Raw genomic sequence first — 26,820 nt, 5'->3', positions numbered from 1 at the left:
CACCTACTCATTCCTCCCTCCACCCACCAACCCCTTCCAACTTCCGACAACCACTGGTCTTTTTAACTGTCTTCACAGTTTTGCTTTTTCCAGAATGTCACATCGGTGGAATGATAGGATGTGTAGGCTTTTCAGATTGACTTCAGTTAGCAATATGCTTCTAAATTTTCTCCATGACTTTTTGTGACTTGAGAACTCATTTTTTTTTTTTTTATTGCTGGATAACTCCATTGTATGGATGTACCACCGTTTGTTACCTCTTGGCATGTGGTTGCTCCCAAGTTTTAGCATTTATGAATAAAGCTGTTATAAATATGAATGTGCAGGTTTTTGTGTGGACATGTTTTCAGTTCATTTGTGTAAATACCAAGGAATAGGATTGCTGGATCATTTGGTATGAGATCATCTAGTTTTTTAAGAAATGGCCACCATTTTGCATTCTCCCTAGAAATGCATAAAGGTTCCATTGTTTAACCATTGTAACAACAGTATCTCATTGTTTTGCAAATGTTTTCTTCCCATCCATGGCTTGACTTTTCATTCTCTTAACACTGTCTTGCAGAGAAATTTTCAGTGTTAATGAAGTTTAACTTACTTTTTCTTTTATGGATCATGCTTTTAGTGTTGTATCTAAAAAAGTCATTACCACAGCCAAGGTTACCTAGATTTTCTTATGTTATCTTCTTTTATAGATTTGTTTTACATGTAGGTCTATGATTCATTCAGTTAATTTTTTTTGAAAGGTGTACTTCTAGATTCACTTTTTATGGCCTGTAGATTTCCAGTTCTTCTAGTGCCATTTGTTGAAAGACCGTCCTTTCTCCACTAACTGCCTTTGATTCTTTGCTAAAGATCAGTTGGCTATATTTGTGTTGGTCTATTTCTCCATTGACCTGGTTATCTATTCACCAATACCACATGTTCCTGGTTACTGTAGCTTTATAGGAGTCTTGAGGTCTGGTAGTGCCAGTTCTCCAACTATGTTCTTGTTCAATATTGTTGGCTATTTTGCTTTTATAATTAAACTTTATAATCAGTCTTTTGCCTATTAATTCACTTAAGCTTTAGAATTGATTTGTCAATATTTGCAAAATTACTTCTTGGGATTTTGATTGGGATTGAATTGAATCTATAAATCAAATTGGGAAGAACTGATATCTTGACATTATTGAGTCTTCCTACCTGTGTACATGGCATATCTCCGTTTACTTTGTTTTTACCAGTTTTGCAGTTTTCCTCATAGGAATCTTGTATATATTTTGTTAGATTTATACTTGAGGGTTTTTTTTGTGTGTGTGTGTGCTAATTTAAGCCATTTTGGATTTTTAAAGATTTTTTTTTTAGAGAGAGGGAGAGAAGGAAAGAAAGAGCAGGGGGTGGAAGTGGGTGGGCAGAGGGAGAGGGAGTCCCAAGCAGATTTAGGTTGGAGCCTGACTTGGGGCTCAATCTCATGACCTTGAGATCACAACTTGATGTAAAACCAAGAGTTGACTGCTCATCTGACTGTGGTACCCAGGCACCCCACCATATTGGACTTTTAGGTTCAAATTTTAATTGTTCATTGCTGTATATAAGAAAGCAATTAACTTTGATATAACTTTGTATACTGCAAGCTTTTTGTAATTGCTTATTTCAGGTTTTTTTTTGTGTGTGTGTGTGTGTGTGATTTTCTACATAGACAATAGTGTCATTTGTGAATAGGGTTTAATTTCTTTTCAATTTGTATACCTTTAAAAAATTTCCTTTTTTGGGGGGGGGGACTTCCAGTACATTGAAAAGCCATGTTGAGAGGGGACATCCTTGCCTTTTCTTTGCTGAAACTTATTTTCTCACCATTAAGTATGATATTAGCTGTAGGTTTTTGTAGATATTCTTTCTCAAACTGAGAAAGTTCCTTTCTATTCCTAGTTTGCTGAAAGTTTTAATCATGAATGGGTACTGGATTTTGTCAACTATTTTTCTGCATATATTGATAAAATCATATGATTTTTCTTCTTTAGCCTGTTAATGTGATGAATTACATTGATTTTTATTTTTATTATTTTTTTAAAGATTTTATTTATTTGATAGAGAGACACAGCAAGAGAGGGAACACAAGCAGGGGGAGTGGGAGAGGGAGAAGCAGGCTTCCCGCTGAGCAGGGAGCCCGATGTAGGGCTTGATCCCAGGACCCCGGGATCATGACCTGAGCTGAAGGCAGATGCTTAATGACTGAGCCACCCAAGCGCCCCACATTGATTTTTAAATACTGAATCCCACTTGTTCATGGTATATAACTCTTTTAATATGTTGTCTGCTCAGCAGACAGCCTGTTTCTCCTTCTCCCTCTGCTGCTTCCCTGCTTGTGTGCTTGCTTGCTCTCCAATAAATAAAATCTTAAAAAAAAAAAAAAATCCTTCCCTATTACAAGTTCATAAAAAAATGCTGCTGCCTATGTTCTCTTCCACTTTTTTTTTTTAGTTTTACTGTTCACATTTGGGTCTTTATTCTACTTGAAAATTTTGCTTTTGAATGGTGTTAAGTATCCACTTTTACTTTTTTCATAAGCCTAAATATTTGACCTGTTAGCACTTATTGTCTGTCTTTTCCCCAGCGAATTGCAGTGCTATCTTAACCATATATTAAGTTTCTATAAATGCGTGAGTTTCTGAGGTCTCTATTTTTGTGTCATTAGTCTGTTTATTCCTGCACCAGTCATTACTTTTACAAGTTTCTTTACCTGGTAGAGCAAGTCTGCTTATTTTCCCAACATTATTATGACTAATTTTGACCATTTCTTCTTCCATATAAATATTTGGATCATTTTGCAAGGTCTATAAGGACTATTTTGAGTTTATTAGATTAAATTTATAATTTAAGGATGGGCATATTTATAATATTGTCTTTCCATCCATGAATAAACTCTCCATTTAGTCATGCTTTTTAAAAAGTTCTTAAAAAAATGCTTTGTAGTTTTCTCTGTAGTTTCCCCCCTACAAGATTTATTGCAACTTGCTATGGAGGATGAGCCATTTTTACTTCTTCTTTGATTGGTGTAATGCTGTTAATTGTATACTGCCCTTGGATCTAGAACAGGAATTCAAGTTTGCCTCCCTTGGAGTTGTACACAGACATCATCTGCAAATAGGAATAGTTTCTTCTCTCCCTTTACAACTCTCATACCTCAGATCTCTTCCGTTCCCACTTCTCAAAGACTTTTGTATAATTTTAAGAAATGCGTTGTCTTCATCTAGTGAGTTATTAGTATGGATCCTCTCCTTTAGTCAGGTGTAATATAGAAATAAATTTGCAGATGCCAAAACATCACCGCAATCCTGATATACACCCTATTAGTTTTTTCTTCACTTTTCTCTTCTTGTACCAGTAATTGCTGAATTGTGATCTTAAGATTTTTGACCACTATGTACATAAGTTAAAGATCGTACAATTTCCATTTATAGGTCCTTGGCTAGGCTTGAGATCAAGTTAATACGAAGATTGTAGGCTGCATTGGATACTTTTTCTTCCTTTTTTTTAGTTAAGTTTTTGTGATATAGGCATTAATGTGTTCCATGAAGGATTGGTAAGTCTGGTGTCATTTATGGGGAGAATGATTATCAACTCAGTATCTATCATGGCTCTTGGTTTATTCTGGCTTCCTATCCTGTTTAATTTTGATCATGTCCTTTCCTAAAAAATTACTCATTTCATCTGTTTTCAAATACTTTGGTCATACTATGTTTGAGTGACTTTCAAAGCCTCTACAGTAGTAATATACTTTCTTCCTCTTAATCCTCAGTATACCAGAAAAAAAAATAAACATTTGTCATCTGGGTCCAAAAGACCCTTTTAATTTTTAAAAGTATTTTAAGTTCAGCAAAATGTACAGAATAAAGATAGTGAGATACTTTACTAGAAATTTGAATAAAAATATAAACATAGCAAACCCAAATTTTTATTTTCCTGGTTTTCATGGAATTAATATGAGATATCGGGTAATGTACCTCAAATGCAATGGACATTCCTTAACTGTCATAAAGCCTAGAACATATTCAACTTTTAAATCTTGACTCCAGATTCCAAGTATGTCTCTAATGGGCTCTGTATTAGAATTCCTCTGGTTCTTCTTACACTTGAATCTTCAAAATGTAATATAGCTTAAAACTTTGATGTCACATTTTTGAAGAGGATGGCTAGATTGTGCTTCATAATTGCAAAACATTTTCACTTTTAGATTTGTAAACACCAATTAGTTCAGTCCAATTGATTTTTCACTTTTATATCATTTACTTCATTTCAATCACCTTTGAATATGCACCTGCCTTTAAAATTTGTCTTATAAACTCTATCATATAAATTCTGATGAACAAACACAAAAGATGTTCTTATAACACAGTATTGTGTGATGAAGTCCTTTCTTTTGGATGACTAACTAGATGAGGATGTATTTCCTTTTGTCCTTAGAAATGTATGTTCACTCATTGATTCCTGAATTGGAGAAAAATTTTCTAGGATACTGTCATCTGAAAATTTAGTTAGGGTTAGAACCCAGAGTGCTCATTTGTCTAACAATCATGAAATCCCTGTTAATTTTTTCTTTGCCATATGAATGCAAAATAAAAAATGACAAATTCCTAACTGTGCTCAATGAAAGCTTAAAAAGTTTACATGGATAGTGTCTCTAGACTTCTTTTATATCTTCTTAAACTATGATGCAGTACTTGGGGCAATGCAATAAAAAAAATGAAGGATGATGCAATAATGATGATTTATTTCATTTCACTATTGCATTAACCTTCTTGGTGAGTCCATCACTATTGTTTTCCTACTGTAGTCTTTTTTTTTTTGCATAGTTTCTGATGTTATACTAAAGGTTAATATTATGTATTTTTTTTTCCCCCCTTTGTCAATTTTTGTTTAGTTTATCCTAAGACTAGGCTTTTGCTTTCTTAACATTCTCTACAGTTTGTCTTCTGTTTCATGGACTTATTTTTTTATTTTTTGATGAAGAGTTCTTTTTAAATTTATCAAACATTTTGGTCAGAAAACATGGTCTGCATATTCAATCAAATCTTTGAAATTTGCAGGTTCTTTGTGATTTAGAACATTTATAAAAATTATTATATGCTGTGTGTACTTGAAAAGAATATGCATATATTACCTATAATCTCTGTTTTGCGCACCATTTCTATCCTTACAAATTCCACATTTGCTTGCTATATCCATATCTGGTAGAGATGTGCTAAATCCCCACTGTGAATTTGAATCTTTTTATAACCCTTCATTTTATAATCCTTTTTTTTTTCTTTTTTGAGAGAGCACATTTGGGGGGGGGGGGGGGAAGGATAGAATCTTAAGCAGGCTCCATGCCCAGCGTGGAGTGTGATGTGGGGCTTGATCTCACGACCCTGAGATCATGACATGAGCCCAAATCATGAGTTGGTTGCTTAACTGACAGCCACCCAGGCGCCCTTATAACCCTTTTTCTTAGATGTATCTTTATAAAACCAGTAGATAGATGGATTCCATTTTCCTAATCCAATCTGATGTTTCTTTAAAATGAATTTTTATTTTTCTTAGATTCGTTGTGATATATTCAAACTTACTACTGTCACTTTTACTTTTTCTTCCTTCCCTGATTTCTTTTGGATTTATAATTTACTATATTTCCTTTCTTCCTCCTCTGTTGCAGACCTTTAAAATTTTTGGTCATATATTCTCTAAAATGTTTTGAAAAGTAATACACCCTCTTATACATGTTCAAGTCAATACAAAAACATTTTTACCTAATCTCAAAAACTGTAAAGGAAGTCATTTCTGTAATATTGAAATTTTAAGCTAAATCTAGTACAATACTAAGGTATCCAGCTGAATCAATATATCACAGCAATTTGATATTCACCATCACTCCTTAAAATAGTTATCAGAAATTTTATGCTATTTTATTCCCAATTCGTATCTCCATTGTACTCTCCCATGTAATTTTTTCTCATTGCAATACAGTATACTGCTTCAAAGTCTTTTACTGATACTCTATTATACATCTGTCCCCAAATACATGAAAACCATATTTATTGAAATAAAAAATATTTTTAGAAGTTAAAAAATACATTTCCAACAACTATAAAGCTCCAAGTGTTGAACATTGTCTGGATTATCATTACTATTCAAATGATAAAAAAAATATATGAACTTTTAAAGTATTAAAAACACAAAACAAGTTTATTGGAAATGTATCTCAATGAGATGGATAGTGTTGTATTTTCTCATATTCATGGATAAATTCTGCCATTGCTAGAATAAGACATCAATTTTATTACTATTTTTTACGTATAGATATAAATGCTGAGAAAATGCATGTATATAGTAAAAAGGAACAGAAAGAATTCTGTTATAGTGATGCCACTCAATTCTTGGACTCTTTTAAGTTATATGCCAAAAATTATAAACCGAGTCTGTCATCAAATTATTTTTAATGATTTTCACTGACAATCTGAGCTTTCTTCAATTTTGAAAGCAAAAAAATTGAAAACCACCCTCACTAAAGACCTTGCTGTTCAAGCCATTTTCCTTCTTTTTTTTTTTTTTAAAGATTTATTTGACAGAGAGAGACACAGCGAGAGAGGGAACACAAGCAGGGGGAGTGGGAGAGGGAGAAGCAGGCTTCCTGCGGAGCAGGGAGCCCGATGCGGGGCTCGATCACAGGACCCTGGGATCATGACCTGAGCCGAAGGCAGACGCTTAATGACTGAGCCACCCAGGCGCCCCTTTCCTTAATTCTTTGGGAGTTAACCAAAGATGTTTAGTAAGACTTATCTGTAACTCTTTCACTTAGTCATCTTGCTTATAGACCTTAAAATTAAGACACAACTGAGTAAGAAACACCCCCCACAAAATTGGAAATTGCATAGATTTCTTGAGGATAATTCTGTATAGATTAGAAATTTTATGTTTGAAAAACATTTTTTTTTTTTACAGAATTAGGATGTAATAGAAGTATCTGAAAAGAATTAATCATAACTAAACTGATTTTCTAAAATTAAATGCACTATGTCCTAGTGTATATTTTGGGGATATTTATTCCATTTACCTATACATGAGTGTATGTTCTGCTTTTATGATTATTGTTTATAGTATTTTATCTAACTAAGACACACATTTTCACATTTATGAAATTGGGATGCATCTTACAATTGGTGGCCTATCATAATTTAGTGGGCAGTGTTTTTACTAAGTGGTATGTAACAGTGAATCACACAATAGTGTCTTATATTAGATGAAGAATTAGATTGTGGAAATTAGGAGCAAAAAAAGATAATGAATCACTAGCAAGTTCAGGAAAGATGCAAGGTATACCAATGACTATTATGTGTCTTATTTACAATAAAACCCATAATATATTTAACTTAAACCTAAATACATGTTAAGAATGAAAAAACAGGAAATAACGAAGAGTTGGGCCAGGTAAAAAATTAATATGGATTTACAGAATTTGATAATGAACTGGCAAAGGTTAATAAGAATGTTTCTCCTAAGAATCTGAAAAACATACAGTCATGAACTTACCTTTGATATGGGATCTTTTCACTGGAAAATCTAGTATTAGTATGTCAGAAATAAACATGGAACTTCTAACTTCTTCCTCCTTGAAACCATGCTAATTATGCTGAGACAGGTTTGAGACATATTTATCAGGCTCTTCACTGTTATGGAGAATGGTGAAAATAGTTTGCTTGACAGCATTCACCAAAACTCATCATGCTTTTGTACCAATTTTGAATATTCTAAAATAGAGGAGGCAAGTAATCTTATTTGTCTGTTGCCTAAAAATAAGGTAACTTTACCTTCATGTTATGTTCTTGCTCTCTGCTTTACTTTCACATGATTCACCCACAGGAAAAAATGGGTTTTTTGAAGTCAGGAAACAAAAAGGCAAGGCCATTAAACAAAAACTGTCATTATACTATTTCCTACTTGACAATGTATCTGAATTCTGAACATCTCCACATGGGCCAATAAACCCATTTCTAAGACCACACTTCACTCATAATGAAAACTTCCACCATACTTTCTTAAATTGGGCAGTCAGAAAGGTCTGTTCAGAACAGGTTGAAAGGCAAGGGATGTAATTTCACATCTTGATGGGGTAGTGCAAGGTTCTATAAGGCTATGTGGGACCTGAAATATTGTTGGGGTTATTTTTATAAAATACAAGCTTGCCATAGTTTTCTTATGCAAAATGGGAGAGGGTGATAATCAAAAGGCAGAGGTAAAAAGGAGAACTGGCATGATCCACTGAACATGGAAATGTTCTTTAGACAGGTAATTTTAACAAAGGGATATATATGGGAACTGAGGATCTGGAAAGTTTTCTATGCCTGCATTTCCCTTAGAAGGTTGAAGACTCCCAGAAGTGCACACACCCTTGTTTGAAGACCCAACTTCTGTTCTTTAGTTACCTGAATATTTAAGATGCATACTTAACTAAAAATTTTTCTAAGTTATATAGCATTTCTATGGAGGTATAAAAATGTGTATTTTGGAACACTAAAAAACAATTATTTTCATTTTAAAGAATGATCAATTCTTTCATTCAGCTAAACAAAGATAGACTAATAATAGAAACAAACCAAATTATCAATGTTGCAAGAATTTTGATAACTGAATACACTACCAACTAGAGCCAAACAGTAATGCACCTTTCCTGAGGACAAAAGTTTCTCTTAGGAAAGTCAGAAAAGGTCAGCTCAGGAAGTGGATGTTGGTGACTTGGCAAGAAAGAATTTTTACATTTAGTTGTTTAATATTACAAGTACAGTGAAATAAGATGCGCGTAAACCATTAGAACTGTTACAATTTGTGTATCTTCCAAATATGCTATGAATACATTGGCACAAAATCCTTTCTGACTTCCTTTTTCATCTTTGCCAATAACCCAGTGATCTCTTAAGAGGTGGTTTAATAATTATTTCCAAATGCCTTTTCCTAAAGATAGTATTTCTTACCTATAAAATTCATTAAAAGGTTTACAAAAGTATTCTACTTGCTCTAATTTTCATCATACTTCATGACCTCAAATCATCTGGGAAAGACGTTAGAGAATAAAGAAATACTGGGGAAAATTACTAATTTACTACCCCTTTTATAACAGGAGAAAAGGCAGAGCAATACAGTAGTTATAATCAGAATGTCTGCATTCATTCACCAAGTATTTATTAAGCACCTTCTATTTCCCAGACATCATTCTAACAGCTGAGGCTCTACAGGGGTGAATGAGAAAGTAATAGCTACCATTTATTGAGTGCTTACTATGTGCCAGGCTCTGGCCTAAGAGTTGCACACATATAAACCCTTTTAATCCTCAAACACAACACCTCTATGACATGGGTACTATTTTCATTTTACATATGAAAAAATTGAGGCATAGAGAAGTTAAATAACTCATCCAGCTTTTAATTGGTAGAAACAGTCCTGGCTGTCGTGGAGCTTCTATTAGCCTAAACTCCTTCCCTTCTCCTTTTCTTCTTTGCCTCTGTGAGACCTAACAGATAAAAACTGAGTATGGCTCAAATAGGTAGTGTGACCATTTCATTTTTAGATGTTTCTTTTTGGGAATGTTTAAAGAGAATTTTAACTAGCTCTATCTTCATCATGTTGTGATCTCAAGATATCTAAAAAGCCTGACTGTTAGAAGACTCAGTTTTGTTTAAATATTTGGGGAGAAATAGTTAATGTAGATATACACACGTAGCAGCCCTTCCTTTGGAAAACCGCTTTTCGAATCCAGGCAGGCCTAGTGGGGCTGAAGATTATGGGACCCTATCTCATTATAGGGGAGGTTCATAGTTGAAGCTAATTAGGCCTCACTGCCTTGGGCAATTATTAGTTCAGGACTACAGAAACATGATCCAGGCACGACAAATCTGTCTTTCCTGGGATGGACAGTGTTGGGAGATGTTCTCTTCACAAAGGAAGTGATTTCAGATGGTACCCATCTTCCTTGGCTCAAGAGAAAATGACTCCATAATATTGAGAGATGTTGAAAAATTCAGATACAGAACACTTTAATCTATCTATGCAAGAAATAGGTCTATCATTGCCCTTTCCAGTTAAATGAGTATAAAAAGTATAAATACCCTTTAAGTGGGTTTCTGTGACTTTCAATCAAGTTTCAATGAATTTACAAAAGCATTACATAAAATATGCACAAAGAACAATGGTTATAATAAATATGAATAGAATTCTTTTCTGTGCTCTTTCTTCACCCTCTTTCCCTGTGAACAAATATAGAACTGTCTACAGCTCAAAGGATGGTTTATTTCATTTTCAAAAGTAGTATGCAAAATATTTACCTATGAATTCTAAGCAAGTGATTACAGGCATTATTTTAATAATTCTACTTCTTTAGCATATGACAAAACCACAATATATCTAGAAAGACAAAATGTTTTATTTTAAAACATTGGAAAACCATTGAAAGACAAATGTCCATTATATAACCATGAACTTCAAATATTTGGAAACTGTAAATCTTCTAAAATGTGGTAGGCACTTCCAAAGAGCTAAATATTGCAAGTTATTCTACTGTATGTCTTTTCTAATATCAACAATACTTGATATGATGAAAAATACCAAGAAGACTCAACTAATTATTCCAAGTCACCATCTTAGGGTTCAACTTAATTACATGAGTAAAAGTTTTGTCCAAGATGTTCCTGACACATGAAGCTTCCGGGTGAATTTCAGAAATGTTAACAAAAGTATCTTCCTTTTTTGCCTGTGAATGTTTGAGTATTGCTGTATTGTTGGTTAATATCCACTACAGATACTGGTTCTAGGCCAGCCCAAGGGTCTTCAAGCATTGAAGGCTTGAAATAATTTTCCAACTCATTAGACATTCTTTTTTCTCTACCACGCCCTGATCCAAATGGTGTAGATGTCCTTGGAGAACCCTTTAGAAAAAAAATCATCAGTTAAAAAAATGTTTTGTAGAGATAATTGGCACTTATTTTTTAAAGCTAGTGGGGATCACATTGCTAGTTAAAAGTTGTGTTTTGAACCCAAACATGTTCAAATGCAAAGTCCATTCTTCCTTTAATCTAGTGTTTTTGTTTGTAAAAGTATTTAAGCCAATTTGACATACTCATGTATTAATAATTCCATGCCAACTGTCAGCTCAAATACTTCTCGATTTCTAATGTAATAACTTTGCAGAACTAACAACTGGTGATGAAATAAATTGTGTTTCAAATTTTCCTAAAAATTTCCACCTTTTTTCTGGAAGGAAATTAAAACTTTTTTTTTAACCCTACAGCTTCAAAATTTCAAGAACCCTTCCATCCTATGAAATTTTATCTACTTAGCTCCAGACTCAAAAGGGGTGGGGTTGGTTTAGCACAACGAAAAGTAGGAAACCGTTCAAGTTTTAAACGACAGAAATCTTAGACACACCAGAAATACTCCCTCGGTCTCCTGTGTTCACTCTCACTGAGAGGAATGGGAAACTTCCAAAATCACCGATTTTTCCTTAAGAAGACCTGGAGCAGAAGCCAGTGTAGTTTGAAGCTCCCCTCTGCACCACCTTCGCCCCCCACCCCGCCCTGCCCAAAAAAGCGTGCCAGTATAAGGAAAATGGCACCAGTCTGTAACCCTTTAACTCAGATGAGCTCTACGCTGGGGATTCATTCGCTTTTTCACCCCTCGGAGAATAATTTACTCAGACGAACTGGCGAGGTTCCTGGCAAAGGACAGGAAATTAGGGAAATCTGGGTAGGAATGGCAGTGTACAGCTCAAAGCAGAAAGTACAGCTCTGCTACGTAAGGTCACCTAAAGTAAGTTACTTAACTTCTCTCTCAGCCTCAGTTTACTCATCTGCAAAACAGGGCCAACAATAGTATCTCACCTCATAGAGGATTAGACAAAATAATCCATGTAAAGGGATTATTATTAGTACCATGCCTGCCATACAGTAAGAGCTCGGCAAACGCTGGCTATTATTACCTGGGGGTGGGTCTGCTGCTGCCCTGGGGAGTAGCCGAAATGCTGCTGGGACCCCGCGGGGGACTTGGAGTAGGAGCCAGGGTAGCCGCCAGGGGACGGAGACCCGAATCGGCCCCCCGGGAAGCTGCCGCCGTGTCGCGGAGAGTGGCTGCTCCCGTAGGGCCTAGACCGGGGCCCGTACGGCGGCGTGTGATGCGGACTCCCGTACCCGTCCCGAGGGGAGGGCGGCCGCGGTCCGCCTCCGCCCGGGGTACCCCGGAAGCTGCTCCCGCTACCCCAACCTCCTACACCCGCGCCGGGGTAGGGAGGAGTCGGGGGTCGAAAATTCTGTCGGTGCATATCAGGAGACGAAGACGAGGACCTCACTGCCGCGTTCTCCCGCCGGAACTGTCCCGACCAACCCTTCTCACAGACTCGGTGGTCCTCTGCCAAAACAGTCCCCTGGCCGCCAGCGCGGTACAGCATATCGGTTCCGGCCTCACAAAGGTTCCGTCAGGCGCAGGGTAGAAGTGGGTTACTGAATTGGATAGAGATTAAGCAGATTTAAGTAAAGAAAGAAAAAGGACAAAAGCCGAACACTCGGCTCCAGCAAAGGCCTTTACGGTCTTGCGGTGCCTGCTCGGGACCGACCGACCAGACGACTGCGCGGGCCGGAATGCGCGGCCGGAAAACACCGCCCGGGAAGCACTGCCGGGCAAACAGCGCCCGGCGGGGCCCCGCCCAGTGGGCGGGGGGCGGGGCCTGAGGTGCTCGCGGGCGCCCCCCGTGGCGGCGGGCGGCGCGTGCGCTGCGCTCTTCCCTCACGCCCAGACCTAGGATGTCTGAGAGGCGCGCGATGCTGGCGACGCTGGCGAGGGTCGTGGCTCTGCGGAGAACCCGCCTTCTCTTCCGCCCGGGCGGCGGGAGGGGTTTGTGGACCGGCCGCCCGCAGTCAGGTACCCTTCGAGACGCGGTCCGGACGGCGAAGGGGACCCCGGCCCCAGGCTCCCCCTCGGGCGGCGCCATGGGGCGAGTGCCCGCGCTTTCCCGAAGTGTCTCCTGCCCCCGCAGCCCACCCTTTGGCCTTTCCCGCCTCTCGGGGCCCTCGCTCGGTGGCCCCGCGGCCGGCCTGGCCCCGCGCCCTGGCCGCCCCGGGGTCACCCTGCTCGGCGTCCGGGCCGGGGGCCGAGAGGTCGCCCCTGCGCGGTCGTACTGGGCGGACGCCTCGCCTCTGTCCCTTGCGCCTACCCTGTCTCGTCTGCCGAGTTTAACTCACTTTGCAAAGGTACACGCGGCCGCATTTCAGAAAGGATTTCAGAGTAAGCTCTGCAGAACTGGGGGGAGAGGCTGTGCTAACTAATGTCGGGCTTTACTCCCTTCCTTGTTCTTGGTAAATGGAAGCGGGTTAGGGAGGAGGCTCCGAGGCAGAGATGCTGATTTTCAAGGAGCACACTTTGACGAAAGCTCTGAAAATCTTGACTGTTTCATAGACGTTTGGTTATAAAGAAGAATGTGCTAATCCAAGCATGACACCTCATGTCTAATAAAACGCGCGTCTGTGCCAGACACCTGTCCCAGGATTTTATTTAAAAGATGTGGCTTAAATTTACTACCGTTTTATAGAACTTTCTTTACCCCCTCAGAGTGTGGGAATGGTAGTACACTCTGACTCGTCCGATCAGCTCGTGGGAAACAATCTTAAAGAACTTGAGGACTCCTGAAACCCCAGCCCGGCGGGTGGCCGGGACCTGGGCTTGTCGGCCTATACACCTTGCAGGTGTGTATGACCTGCGGGTGACAAGGCTAGCTGCAGTGTGATGTCTTCTCAGCTTGCATCCTCCTTGAGGAGTGGAGACACAAGTGGCTTTCTGTGACTTATTCTGAGGGAATTCTGTTCATCTAATTTCTCCTTTAGACACAGTTGTAGAATCGATCAAGTCAGGATAATGCCATCAAGGCTTAGTGATGCAGTTAAAGGGTGAGGACCCCAGATTGTCCATTTTAGTGTGTATTTCTGTCTTGGCCAAAAATTTAGCTTTTGGCCGTTGTCTTTGGTGCTTAGCTTAATGCCTGGTAATTGGGCACTCAGATATTTATTGAATGAACAGTTGGGTCGGTCACATCATTATCGTTCAGCGATTCTCACTTGTCTTACCTTTTATACCATCAACCAATCTACTTTTTTGGGTAAAGGGAGCAGAAGAATGAGGGTGGTGGGGACCAAAATTACCTTTGTTGATTTTTTTTTATAACTGGCAAATGATTTGCAGAATTGATTAAAATATAGTATTGTGTTTTTACTTGGCTTACACTTCTAGAATATTCTTCTTTGTAGCGATGTCTTGTTCATATGTCTACACATACGAACTTGCATTAGAAAAGGGGGGAGGGGGGGCGCCTGGGTGGCTCAGTTGGTTAAGCGACTGCCTTCGGCTCAGGTCATGATCCTGGAGTCCCGGGATCGAGTCCCGCATCGGGCTCCCTGCTCGGCAGGGAGTCTGCTTCTCCCTCTCCCGCTCCCCCCTCTTGTGCTCTTTCTCTCTCTCTCTCTCTCAAATAAATAAATAAAATCTTAAAAAAAAAGGGGGGGGGAGGGGGGACGCCTGGGTGGCTCAGTCATTAAGCGTCTGCCTTCAGCTCAGGTCATGATCCCAGGGTCTTGGGATCGAGCCCCGCATCGGGCTCCCTGCTCCTCAGGAAGCCTGCTTCTTCCTCTCCCACTCCCCCTGCTTGTGTTCCGTCTCCAGCTGTGTCTCTCTCTGTCAAATAAATAAATAAAATCTTAAAAAAAAAAAGAAATGGGGGAAGGAAAGAAATACAGTGCAAAATTTTGACAGATTATACATGACAGTGTGTGTGCAGGTATGTATGAGGGTTGAGGGAGAGTTAATCCTTAATAATTATATGAAAACTCCAGATTCCACTTGGATCCCTTTTGAGAATAGGCCATTTGCCTTTTTAGAGATGAGAAATAGGCCAAGAGAAGCTAAGTGACTTGCTTAAGTTCACATAACAGAGGTGCAACCAGAACTCAGGCTTCTTGAATCCCAGGAGATTTTTTTTTTTTCCCTAAGTAAAGATGAATAAATTGGCAATCAGTCTGTCTTTTTTTTAAGATTTTTATTTATTTATTTGAGAGAGAGAGAGAGAGAGAGAGAGGGCATGAGTGGGGAGGAGGGGCAGAGGGAGAAGCAGACTCCCCACTGATCAGGGAGCCTGACATGGACTCCATCCCAGGACCCTGGGATCATGCATGACCGGAGCCGAAGGCAGACGCTTAACCTACTGAGCCACCCAGTCTGCCCTTTGAAAAATGCAATAGATAAATAAACATTGTAAAAATTTGAAAGTGCTATATAGCATATTATTTTAGATTTAGAGATTAACACATATAACCTTAATATTGAATTTTCATAAATGTCGCTAGAATCTTCCCATTTGTTAGCATGGGAATTGCAATCTGGGTGCCTGAACTGGTGGGTCTGAGGCATCTATTTGTATTGAATTTATTTGTATGGTGGTGAGTGCAGGGGAAGAGAGGTGAGGGGAGGGGTATGAAGTTTTATGTTGGGTTACATGGAAGTAGAAAAGAGAGGAACTGGGATCATGGATATGAGAGTATGGTGGCTGCTGCCTGAAGTCTCAGTCCTGTGGAGAGAAAAGGGCACTTCTTATTTTTGTGAGCAACAGAGGTTTGGGTTCCCCCCAAAAGAGAATTACAGCACTGTTTAGGGAGGATCGGCAGTAGAAAACAGGATACTGGATAGGGCAGTGCTTTCATGGAAGTGTTCAGGTACTTTTTTCACATGGCATTGTATACATAGGACATCAACAGACAGAACATCAAGAACTTTCTGAGTACCTGTGAACTATATGGGGAGCCCCAGTAATAATCAGTTAACTTTGTGGTGGTGTGTGTTTTATAGGTCTCACATTAATGCAAGTAAGAGCACCAAGCCAAGGAAATTTAAGTGCAAACGTAAATGGAACCATGTCTGTTTCTATAAGACAGGATTTTTATTTTATTTAGGTTGCCTAAGATTTTTTGTTTTTTCTTCCCCCAATGGATTTCAATTTTTTTTTTTTTTTTTGGGTAGAGCCTCATCTTCAAAAAACATAATTGGAAGCCCAAATTTTGAGAGCAGATAGGCTGTATTTGAAGCAGGAATTGGGGTTTCAGAGCCTTGCTCACTCTGCACCTCTAAATGGCCCTCTGAAAAGAGGCTTCTGGGGCACCTCTGAGGAATTCCCAGGGCTCTCCAGAAAGGGTGTGAAAGCCAATATTTTAGGAGGTGTCCGATATTAACAAGAGCTGCAAATATAAATGTTTTGGTTTGTTTTACTGTGTATTTTCAAGAAGTGTATATTTTCATGTTTCTGCATGGTCACAGCTTTGTAAGCCAAGAAAACTAGAACCTGGGTTAAAGGGCAAGATTTGGAAGTTAAAAGATTGTTAAGAGATTAGATTGTTAGAGAATGCCCAGGAAGTTTGTTCTTTTGTCAAAGGGTTATAAAACTCAGAGCCTGGGAGACATTCAAGATTGAGATTGTAAACCTTGTGAAGTTAATCTTCCCTTGGGAGACGTTTATTTACATTCCAAAGGGTAAGAACTCTAAGACCTTCCCTTTTCTAAGGAGAATTTGCTTACATTAGGAAGATTAGCTTTTTTCCTGCCTTTCTCAGGGAAAGGTAGCAGTTGGGCAACTATAATATACATATTCCCAGATTCATACTTTTGGGGACCTTTCCTGTGGTTCAACCCCTGTATGGACCGGGCTAACCAGCTGGCTCTTGTTACAATGCCTGTGGCGTATTAGGTGTGGGAAAAGTGATACATTTCTTGGTGTAAGTAATAATAACTGATCTCTGATCCAGAACCTTGTGTTTACTCTCAGGCTAAAAATGCATAAATGTAAATATTAAAAACATATGTTTTTGATGTAAAACACTTTATATTACAGGGGAGTGTGTTTAATAATTTTTATGTATAGAGATGTTTGTATGTATATTTAGAGTATAAGCTTTACTTAATATTTCCTGCAACTTTCAGATTATCTCTGTTTTTCTTATGGCGGTCCTGTTATTAGCTGTTTCATGTTAAAGACTTCTAGTAGTAAAAGAGTCCGTGTATCTCTAGGATGTGATTAGTTCAGTCATTGATAGGATTAGGCCTATACTGAACACAGTAGATCACTTAACTATCACCTACATAATATTTTCATTGATAAAGCAACTATTAGAAGCAACTTGTTCTCAGGATTCTCTGAGAGCCAAACTTTACTGTTAATCATCTTCTTTTCAACTCTAAGCATGTATGCATTTTCTGTGGTAGTCAAACACAGGTGAATTGTTTTATACATAATGACTTCCTGTAGACTAATATTCTTTTTTTTAATATATATTTTTAAAGATTTTATTTATTTATTTGAGAGAGAGAGAGGGAGAGTGAGCACAAGTAGGGGAAGCAGGAGAGGGAGAAGCAGCTCCTCGTGTGGGGGCTCGGTCCCAGGACCGGGGATCGTGACCCTAGATGAAGGCACTTAACTGAGTGAGCCACCCAGGTGCCCCTGTAGACTAATATTCTTTAGTCAGGTGTAACACAGGTGTTAAAGCATTAACTCACAAAAATTTTCATTGAGAATAAAATTGCTGACAGAGTACTTCAATATGAAGGAAAACCTAAGAGAGTATAACTATTGTTTTCAAGACACAAATTTTTATTTTGAAATCAGAAAATAAAATTTTAATTTCACTAGAAGTTGTATTTTTGTATTTTTCCAATTATAAAAACAATACATACATTTTGTAGGTAACCTGAAGTGTTTAAAAAAAACAGAAAGTGGGCACCTGGGTGTCTCAGTTGGTTAAGCCACTGCCTTCGGCTCAGGTCATGATCCTGGAGTCCCTGGATCGAGTCCCGCATCGGGCTCCCTGCTCGGCAGGGAGTCTGCTTCTCCCTCTGACCCTCCCCCCTCTCATGCGCTCTCTCTCATTCTCTCTCTCTCAAATAAATAAATAAAATCTTTAAAAATAAAAATAAAAATAAAAATAAAAAAACAGAAAGCAAGAAAAAATATTAATTGCTTATCCAAGAAGCAACTATTAATATTAAAATAGAAAAAAATAAGCCTTAGATAGCTTAAATCTTTAAATAGGAAAATAAAAGCTTTTAAAATGGGAAACCCACCTATACATAAGCATTTATATAATCTAGGGTTGGGAGAACTTGGTACCTGTGCAGAAAAGAGTTAACATAGCAGGCCTCAGGCTGCGGTCTTTATTATTAATTTTTAAAATTTTTATGTATTTATTTTTTGAGAGAGAGAGTGGGAGGGGCAAAGGGAGAGAGAGAGAATCTCAGGCAGGCTCCACAGCCAGTGTGGAGCTCGACGTGGGGCTCAATCTCAGGACCTGAGATCATGACCTGAGCTGAAATCAAGAGTTGGACACTTAACTGACTGAGCCAGCTTAGGCTGCTGTATTTAAAAGGACCATCTTAGAAGTTTAGCCCTTGGATGACATCTGGGAACTTGGCACTTGAACTGCTTCCTAATTAATAAGGGTGCCTAAGTGTTTTGTACAATCCTTGTGATTTATGGTGAACCTGCTTTTCCTCTGGTCTGGAATTTTGGTACATGGGAAACACAGCATGTCTCTGTGAATAGCCCTCAGTAAAAACCTTAGATTCTGAGTTTGTAATAGGCTTCCCTGAGCAGAAGCATTGGACATGCTGCTCTTTTTTTTGTTTGTTCCTGGAGAAAGAAGCTGCTTGGCTCCCACACCAACTGTGGCTCCTCACAGAAGGAAGAGAATATGAGAAGCCTGTGCATGGGTTTTTCCAGACTGTGCCTGTCTTTTTCCCTTGCTGATCCTGTCATATATCATTTTACTGTAATAAACCTTAGTCACGAATACAACTATATGCTGAGTCCTCTGAATCCTTTTAGCAAATCACTGGAAATATGGGTAGTCTTGAGGAATCTTGAAATAATACCAGAGGTGGAAAGTAAAATTATTTTTTTTTTAAAGATTTTATTTATTTATTTGACAGAGAGACAGCGAGAGAGGGAACACAAGCAGCAGGAGTGGGAGAGGGAGAAGCAGGCTTCCTGCCAAGCAGGGAGCCCGATGCGGGGCTCGATCCCAAGACCCTGGGATCATGACCTGAGCCAAAGGCAGACGCTTAATGACTGAGCCACCCCGGCACCCCAGTAAAATGATTTTTTTGAAAGCGAAATTCCAATATAACTAAAAAAGCAAACAAGAGATAGGGAAAAGTTACTTTCACAAAAAATAAATGGTAAAAGGTTAATATTATTACTGCATAAAGAATCCATACAAATCAATAGTAAGATAAATGTGAGTTAGCAATATGGGGCAAAATAATTTATAAGAGAATTTATAAGAATAATTTATAAGAGAAGACATGAAACGAGAACAAATATGAAAAACTTTCAGAATTTAATTTCAGAAGTCATTAAATGCAAATTAAAATGACAGTGCCATGCAAATTTTTAACTGTCAAATTTGCAACAAACAAGTAAAAAAAATCCCATAAAACCAAGAGATCATATCCAGGGTTATGGAAGATGATGGAGGATAAATACCATTTTCATACACTGCTGGTGCCAATATAAATACTGCCTTTCTCATGGACAATTTGATAATCTGTATTAACAGCATTAAAGAGTTTGTAACATGAACATATGCTAGGCCACATTAAGTTCTGCCTCTGTACTTGGAAACATCTCTTTGTTTTCCTTTCTCCATCCCCTAAAACTAAAAGCCTTGAAGAGTAATTTTTATCTTTACTACTTGAAGAGAAGTTTCTGGGAGGGTTCCGTAGACCCTCACACAGAAAGCATCCTAAATTCTCTAGACATCTCTCCTGCTCTTCAGAATTACCCACTGGAAGCTGTTAAAAGCAAATCAAATTGCAAAACATATTCTTTTTCACATGCATATCCACCCTACACACTTCTTCCAGGCTGTCCCTTCCTATGCCTTCCCTTCCCTTCTATTCCTCTTAGTTAAATATTTGCAGTGTTCTGTAAAATAGGACTCAGTATCTTTTTTTTGTGTCAAAAGAGGGCTCATCCTGTTCACAGTCTAACACTGCAACATCCTCTCCCACTCCCTGCACACACACATTTTCTTCTTTGCTGTGATTAAATTATAATTTCCCTCAAGTACTTATGACAGTGTTTCATCAACAACCTAGAGTGAGCACTGTTTTGCCAGTTCTCTAGAAGGGATGCCTTTTTCTTATTTGTGCAAATAACTTACCTTTGGTTAGTCTTCTCGGAGAGGACAGCCATATCACCAGCATTGAGTTCAAGGAGCCTCTGGGGTTTGTGAGCACTCATTTTCAGTAGTTAGTAACTGTCATTTGCTCCACCAGTTCCTGGTTCAGCCACTTCTGATCATCTGAGTAGTTAACTTCAGGATGGCCCATTAATGAGTCCTAAACATTGAATTTTTTTCCTCTGGCTTGCTGACTTTTGGTTATAAATTCTATAACTTTAAATTGATTTATAAAGTCTATAAATTGCTAGTGTTCCTCCTTTCCACATACCAATCTGTATTGTGGTCTACCTCCTAAAAAAAAAAAAAGTTTTTAACACTTAAATACATTTTATAATATGAACTAAGGTGAGAGTACGATCTGAGATGTGTGAGGAATATACTTTTCTTTAGCTTAGTGGGGAGAAGGGTTATGAAAGAAGGCTTAGTCATAGGCTGATCAGTTTTAGGCAAGAATATGTATGGAAGTTGAAAACCTGGAAATTGATTTCTTTAAAATGATTCATGTATCTCTTAGGAAAGTCTTCACATATCTCAGTTTGAAGATTGCTGCTAAAGGGACAGTAAAACTGTCCTGAAATGGACTTATCAGTTGTTAGCTTTGATGCTGTGATATTGCTTAGAGGCTACCATTTTTCTCTTCCAATGCTGGGTATCTCTAGTGGTCATGAAGGACTTGGTTGTGCTGCAGTAACAAATTAGCCCACAATCTTAGTGGCTTAATACAATAAAAACATCTTTTTTGCACATCTAGCTTCACTCTTTGAAACTTGCAGCCTCCAAGGTCACAGTAGTAGGAGAAGAGAAGCCTGGAGGATTTCGTGGGATATTTTTAAGGATCAGGCCTGAATTGGTTTGTGTTACTTGTGCCTATCCATTTCATTGGCCAGACCCCAGGCATTTCACCCCAATCTAACTGCAAAAGAAAGCTGGGAAGTTGGAAGAGCAGAGGGATTTTGGATTAGCACTGACTTGTATTTTGGTTGTGGCGTGCTTTATTCATGACTCAGAAGCCCCCTGTCTGATCTTTTTACATGTTCTTCCTATAAACTTCTCAAGTTTTCGTTAAAATAGTGGCACCCAACCGTTCTAAAACCTGTTTGATTGCAAATCCCACAGTAATAGCCAAGTTCTTGTAGGTGAAGGACAGTTGTTAAGAAACAGGGTGTCAGCAGAGGTGGATTATAAATTATTGGAAGTTATTACCCACCTAACTATTCTCTGGTTGTTTCTAAATGGTGTGATTGCCTTGTAACTTGGGCATCACTCCCACACCAACTTTTTACAGCTCCGAAATTCTACTTTCCCTGGAATGTATTCCAGTGGATACTAATTTTTAAAGTACTCTAAACTCTTATAATTACCTGTCAAACTATACTATTAGGAACAGAGCTTTTTTTCAAGACTTCTAACACATGCTAGAAAGAAAACGTCCTGCTAACTATTCTAAATAAAGCTTCAGCAGACTAAGAGAACATGCTTTGAAGAAATGTCCATCTTCTGCTTTCTCACTCGTAAGTTCTGGTAGGTCAGTTCTCTGTAAAATATCAAATTAAAAAATCCTTTTAGTGTATATTACATGTTCTGTTTGGTCTGTTATTTGATCAGTTTGTTTTATGACTTGGCCTTTTTTTTTTAATGCTGGCTAGGACAGTGGGGAGGGACGCCATGATTGCTGTCACTCAGATGAGCCACTTAGGTGGGCATCTGTCAATTATGTCTACTCTGGTGTTGCTCAAGTTTATTTGTGTCCTGGAAACCTTAGGGCCAAGTACCAGGGGAGTCTTAGAAGCAGCTCTGGCAAGCATAGAATTGATGGCGCCTTCATTATAATTATACTTCTTTGCATGATTGCTCAGCCGTATCCTTATAATAGCTTTTAATCCTAGAGGCTAAATAAGATAGAGTGATATACAAGCTGCTCGATATATCACAACAAATTAACAACTGATGCCCTTTCCAACTGTTCTTCCTCCTATAATCACCCTTTATTCCCATCCAGCTTATTCTTGTCTTTCACAAACTGGCAAAATATAGATGTGTAGATACCCTTCTTAAGTATAGAATATTGAGAGTCATATTTATTTCTGTTCCTTAAAATAATCATGTGTTTTTCTTTTCTTGTTTTAACATTTAGAATAAGTCATTTACTTTAATAGGTGGTGACTATGTAATGTGTGTGACTACATAATATATACATGCAATTACTATATGCAAAAAGGTGTGCTGAGCACTTTACATACAATATTTCATTTAATCCTTGCAAACTCTATGATTTAGGTGTTTCAAATGAGGAAACAAGCTCAGAGAAGTGAAGTTACCTTGAAGTTCAGTAGGGAGTAAGTCCTGGAGCAGGAAATCGAATCCAGTCAGTCTCCAGAGTTCATGCTCTTCACTGTGTGAAACTCATTCATTGATTTTGATTTCAGTGTGCTCTGGAAGTTCTTTCTGGGTGTCTTCTCAGATCATACAAGTAAAATTCTATTGCCTGGTGTGAAATGAATTCAGTTTAAAAGTTTTTGCTTCGGTGGACAAAATTTTACTAATTTATTATGGCTGTGAGATGGCATTGGTAGAGAAGTATAGACTTCTCTTAATAGATATGTAATGAAATGAGACTTATGGGATGAAGAGACCCCTAAATATATTTCATGCATCATTTGAAATAAAACAGGGGCCCTAAAAAGAGACCTGAGTACAGATGACCAGTACTTTTGAGAACTATGCAACAAGAATTACTTGTACATTCATTCCTAATGTCAAAATATCTTCTTATATTTGAGGTCTTTTTTATGTGTTTTTATTCTTGAAAATATCTTTCTCTTTAATTTTGTTGATTCTTTATGTTTTCACTTTTTGCTTGTTTTTTTTTGCTGATTAGAAACATAATCACAATTAAGCAAAATTACAGAAATATATAACTTAGCTGGTAAAAGTTCTGCATAAATTCCCCAAGATTTAACCACTGATAGAATTTTATGAATGCTCCTACAACTACCAACATATATTATTACTATAATTTTTATTCAGGGAGAGAGCGAGAGCGAGCGAGAGAGACAGTGCACATGTATGTGTGCTGGTAGGGGGGTGTGGGGAAGGGAGAGGGAGAGAGAGAATTGTAAGCAGGCTCCACACTGGGTGCTCGATCTCATGACTCAGATCATGACCTGAGCCAAAATCAAGAGTTGGTCGCTTAACTGACTGAGTCACCCAGGCGCCCCTGCCAACATACATTCTTATGGTTATTATGTATAGAATACATCCTATTCTATATTTTGATTTTTTTTTAACTTAGAAATATATCTTGGTCAACTTTTCATGTCAGGGTGTATAAATCTGTTTCATTTTTCTTAATATCTACCTGAGAGTCTGTTGTATGAATGTGCCAGTGCTTATTTAACATTTCACCTATTGGTGGATTTTTGTATGGTTTTGAATATTTTACTTCAGTATTGAACTTAGAGGGGCAATTCACAAAAGGAGATATATGAATGGCCGATTATTACATGAAAAGATGTTCAACATTATTCATCAGGGAAATGCAAATTAAAACCACAACAAGAAACATTATCTACCCATTAGAATAACTAACATTAAAAAGAAGAGCAATTCCCAGTGTTGTGAGGATGTGGAGCATCTAGAACTCTCATGCGCTGTTATACAAGCACTTGGGAGCTCTGTTTGGCAGTTTCTTAAAATTTAAAGATACACTTACCATATTACTCAGCCATTCCAGTAGGTATTTACTCAAGAGAAATTAAAACATGTTCACACAAAGACTTGTTCGTGAATGTTCATAGCAGCTTGATTCACTGTAGACTAAAATTGGAAACAACTCAATGTCCATCAATAGCTGAATGGATAACAAATATAGTAGAATACTACTCACTTATAAAAATGCAACAACAGGGGCGCCCGGGTGGCTTAGTTAAGCAGCCATCTCTTGATTTCGGCTCAGATCATGATCTTGGGACCCTGGGATCCAGCCCTGGGTTGGGCTCTCCACTCAGCAGGGAGTCTGCTTCTCCTCCCCCTCTTCCTCTGTCCCTCTTCCTGCTCATCCTCTCTGTCTCTCTCTATCAAATGAATAAATAAAATCTTTAAAAAAAATGCAACAACATGAATGAATCTCAAAATTATTATGCTTTATGGAAGAAGCCAAACACAAAAGAGTCCCTACTAAATGATTTCATTTACATAAAATTCTAGAAAATGCAATGTTGCCTAAGGCTGGGAGTGGAGGGAAAAATAGTTTGCAAAGGAAGGAGGAAACTTTCAGGTGATGGAAAGTCCTATTTCTTGGGGCGCCTGGGTGGCTCAGTCGTTAAGCATCTGCCTTTGGCTCAGGTCATGATCCCGGGGTCCTGGGATCCAGCCCTGCATCGGGCTCCCTGCTCGGCGGGAAACCTGCTTCTCCCTCTCCCACTCCCCCTGCTTGTGTTCCCTCTCTCGCTGTGTCTCTCTCTCTGTCAAATAAATAAATAAAATCTTAAAAAAAAAAAAAAAAAAGAAAGTCCTATTTCTTGATTGTGGAGGTGACTTCACTGGTGTATGTATATGTCAAAACTGAATTGTTATTAATTTAAAAAAAAATTTTTTTTGTTTTAAGTGATCTCTACCCCTGACGTGGAACTTGAACTCATGAACTTAGGACCCTGAGAGCAAGAGTTACATGCTCTACCTACTGAGCCAGTCAGGTGCAAAACTTAATTGTATAATTTATTATATATGAATTATTTTTAACAATGTTGATTGAAAAACACAGCAGAAAATCAAGACAAAAAAGTTCTGTAATAAACATTTTGTTACCTTTGTCTAGGCGTACTTGTGGAATCTTTTTGTGAATTATATTCCACCAACAGGAGAACCTAGTCAAAGGATATTAATATTTAAAATTTTTATAGGAAGTGTTAAATTGCTGCCCTACAGAGAGTCATTAGTGATTTACATTCTGCAGTGTATGAAAGTGCCCATTTCACCACACCCTTGCCAATATTGGGTATTAATTTATAAATGTTTGCCAGTCTGGTGAGAAAAAAATTCTTAGTTATAATTTTCATCTTCTGCTTGTAGATGAAATTGCTATAAACATCTTTTGCTATACGTACTGGAAATTTTTGTTTGTCTATGAATTGACTATTATATATATGTTTCCTATTTTTCCATTGGGCTTTTTTTCTTTCTTACTGATTTTTTTTAATATAATTTTTTTTTTAAGATTTTATTTATTTATTTGACAGAGAGACACAGCGAGAGAAGGAACACAAGCAGGGGGAGTGGGGGAGGGAGAAACAGGCTTCCCATGGAGCAGGAAGCCCGACTCGGGGCTTGATCCCAGGACCCTGGGATCATGACCTGAGCCGAAGGCAGATGCTTAACGACTGAGCCACCCAGGCGCCCCAATCTTTTTTTTTTTCAAGATTTTATTTATTTGTCAGAATGAGAGTGGGAGAGTGAGCACACAAGCAGGGGGAGTGGGGCAGGCAGAGGAAGAAGAAGTAGGCTCCCTGCTGAACAAGGAGCCTGATGTGGGACTCTATCCCAGGACCCTGGGATCATGACCTGAGCCGAAGGCAGACATTTAACCAACTGAGCCACCCAGGCGCCCCTCTTTCTTACTGATTTCTAATAGTATTTTATATGTTGTAGAAACCTTTTGTTTTTTATTTTTATTGCAAATGTTTCCATCTTTCCAGTCTGTTATTAATCTTTTAAGTTTAATCATGGTATCTTTCATTGTACTGAGTTTAAAATTTTATGTATCAGAGCTATCAACTTTGATGATTTAATTTCACATTTTTTTTGGGTAGAGAAGAGCTTTCCTCAACCAAAACTGTAACATATTTCTTTCATCTTTTTCTAGTGTTTTAATGGTTTCATTTACTTTAAATTTCATTTGTATTTATTTATTTATTTTTAAAAAGATTTTATTTATTTATTTGACAGACAGAGAGAGAGGGAACACAAGCAGGGGGAATGGGAGAGGGAGAAGCAGGCTTCCCGCGGAGCAGGGAGCCCGATGCGGGGCTCGATCCCAGCACCCTGGGATCATGACCTGACCTGAAGTCAGACGCTTAACGACTGAGCCACCCAGGCGCCCCTTCATTTGTATTTAGATCTTAGAACTTAATAGGATCATGTGTAGATCACATTTCCTCTTTTTCTATATGGATAGTCAGTTTGCTCAATACTCTTTCTTAAATAATTTATCATTTTCCCACTGATTTGAGATTTTCTCTTCATTATATAACAATTTTTCATTTCTATGTATGGCTGTTTTTCTCTCCATTTGTTCATATGTTAATATATTTTAAAAATTATACTTTTTTAAAATTTCATAGGCTAAATATTCTTCCCTCCACAAAAATTTTTTTCTGGGCTATTCTTGATCATATACTCATCAAGATGAATTTTAGAATCAATTTATCAAACCTTTTCCTTCCCCTATGGCCAAACCCTTCCTGTTTGATGATGGTATTCAATTTTTTTTTTTTTTAAGATTTTATTTATTTATTTGAGACAGAGAGAATGAGAGACAGAGAGCATGAGAGGGAGG

General features: G+C 38.2%; 2 protein-coding genes across 2 annotated transcripts in view; one reads left to right on the top strand and one right to left on the bottom strand.

Moving 5' to 3' along the window:
- Window positions 1-8,441: 8,441 nt before the first annotated feature.
- On the bottom strand, window positions 8,442-12,592 carry MPLKIP (M-phase specific PLK1 interacting protein). The gene is made up of 2 exons (XM_035026523.1): window positions 11,981-12,592; window positions 8,442-10,931 (listed from the first exon to the last, which is right to left on the bottom strand). The coding sequence occupies exons 1-2, from the start codon at window positions 12,443-12,445 to the stop codon at window positions 10,731-10,733; spliced, it is 666 nt and encodes a 221-aa protein (XP_034882414.1). The 5' UTR covers window positions 12,446-12,592; the 3' UTR covers window positions 8,442-10,730.
- A 190-nt stretch (window positions 12,593-12,782) lies between these two features.
- SUGCT (succinyl-CoA:glutarate-CoA transferase) overlaps window positions 12,783-26,820 on the top strand; it is a 780,750-nt gene continuing 766,712 nt past the window's right edge. The window contains exon 1 of the mRNA XM_035026545.1: window positions 12,783-12,915. Coding sequence (XP_034882436.1) covers window positions 12,798-12,915 — 118 coding nt within the window. The 5' untranslated portion in view covers window positions 12,783-12,797. The remainder of the gene's footprint in view (window positions 12,916-26,820) is intronic.

The sequence above is a fragment of the Mirounga leonina genome, unplaced genomic scaffold (genome assembly GCF_011800145.1).
Source record: "Mirounga leonina isolate KUSES-001 unplaced genomic scaffold, KU_Mleo_1.0 Mir_199, whole genome shotgun sequence".
Classification (NCBI taxonomy): Eukaryota; Metazoa; Chordata; class Mammalia; order Carnivora; family Phocidae; genus Mirounga; species Mirounga leonina.
This window is presented reverse-complemented; position numbering and strand designations above follow the sequence as displayed.

Bases quoted from the DNA above. Each gene is read 5' to 3' on its own strand.
- MPLKIP (XM_035026523.1), bottom strand. From the start codon at position 12,445: ATGCTGTACCGCGCTGGCGGCCAGGGGACTGTTTTGGCAGAGGACCAC. The intron at 10,932-11,980 runs GTAATAATAGCC...TTTTTTCTAAAG, and splicing joins AGCAGCAGACCCACCCCCAG to GGTTCTCCAAGGACATCTAC.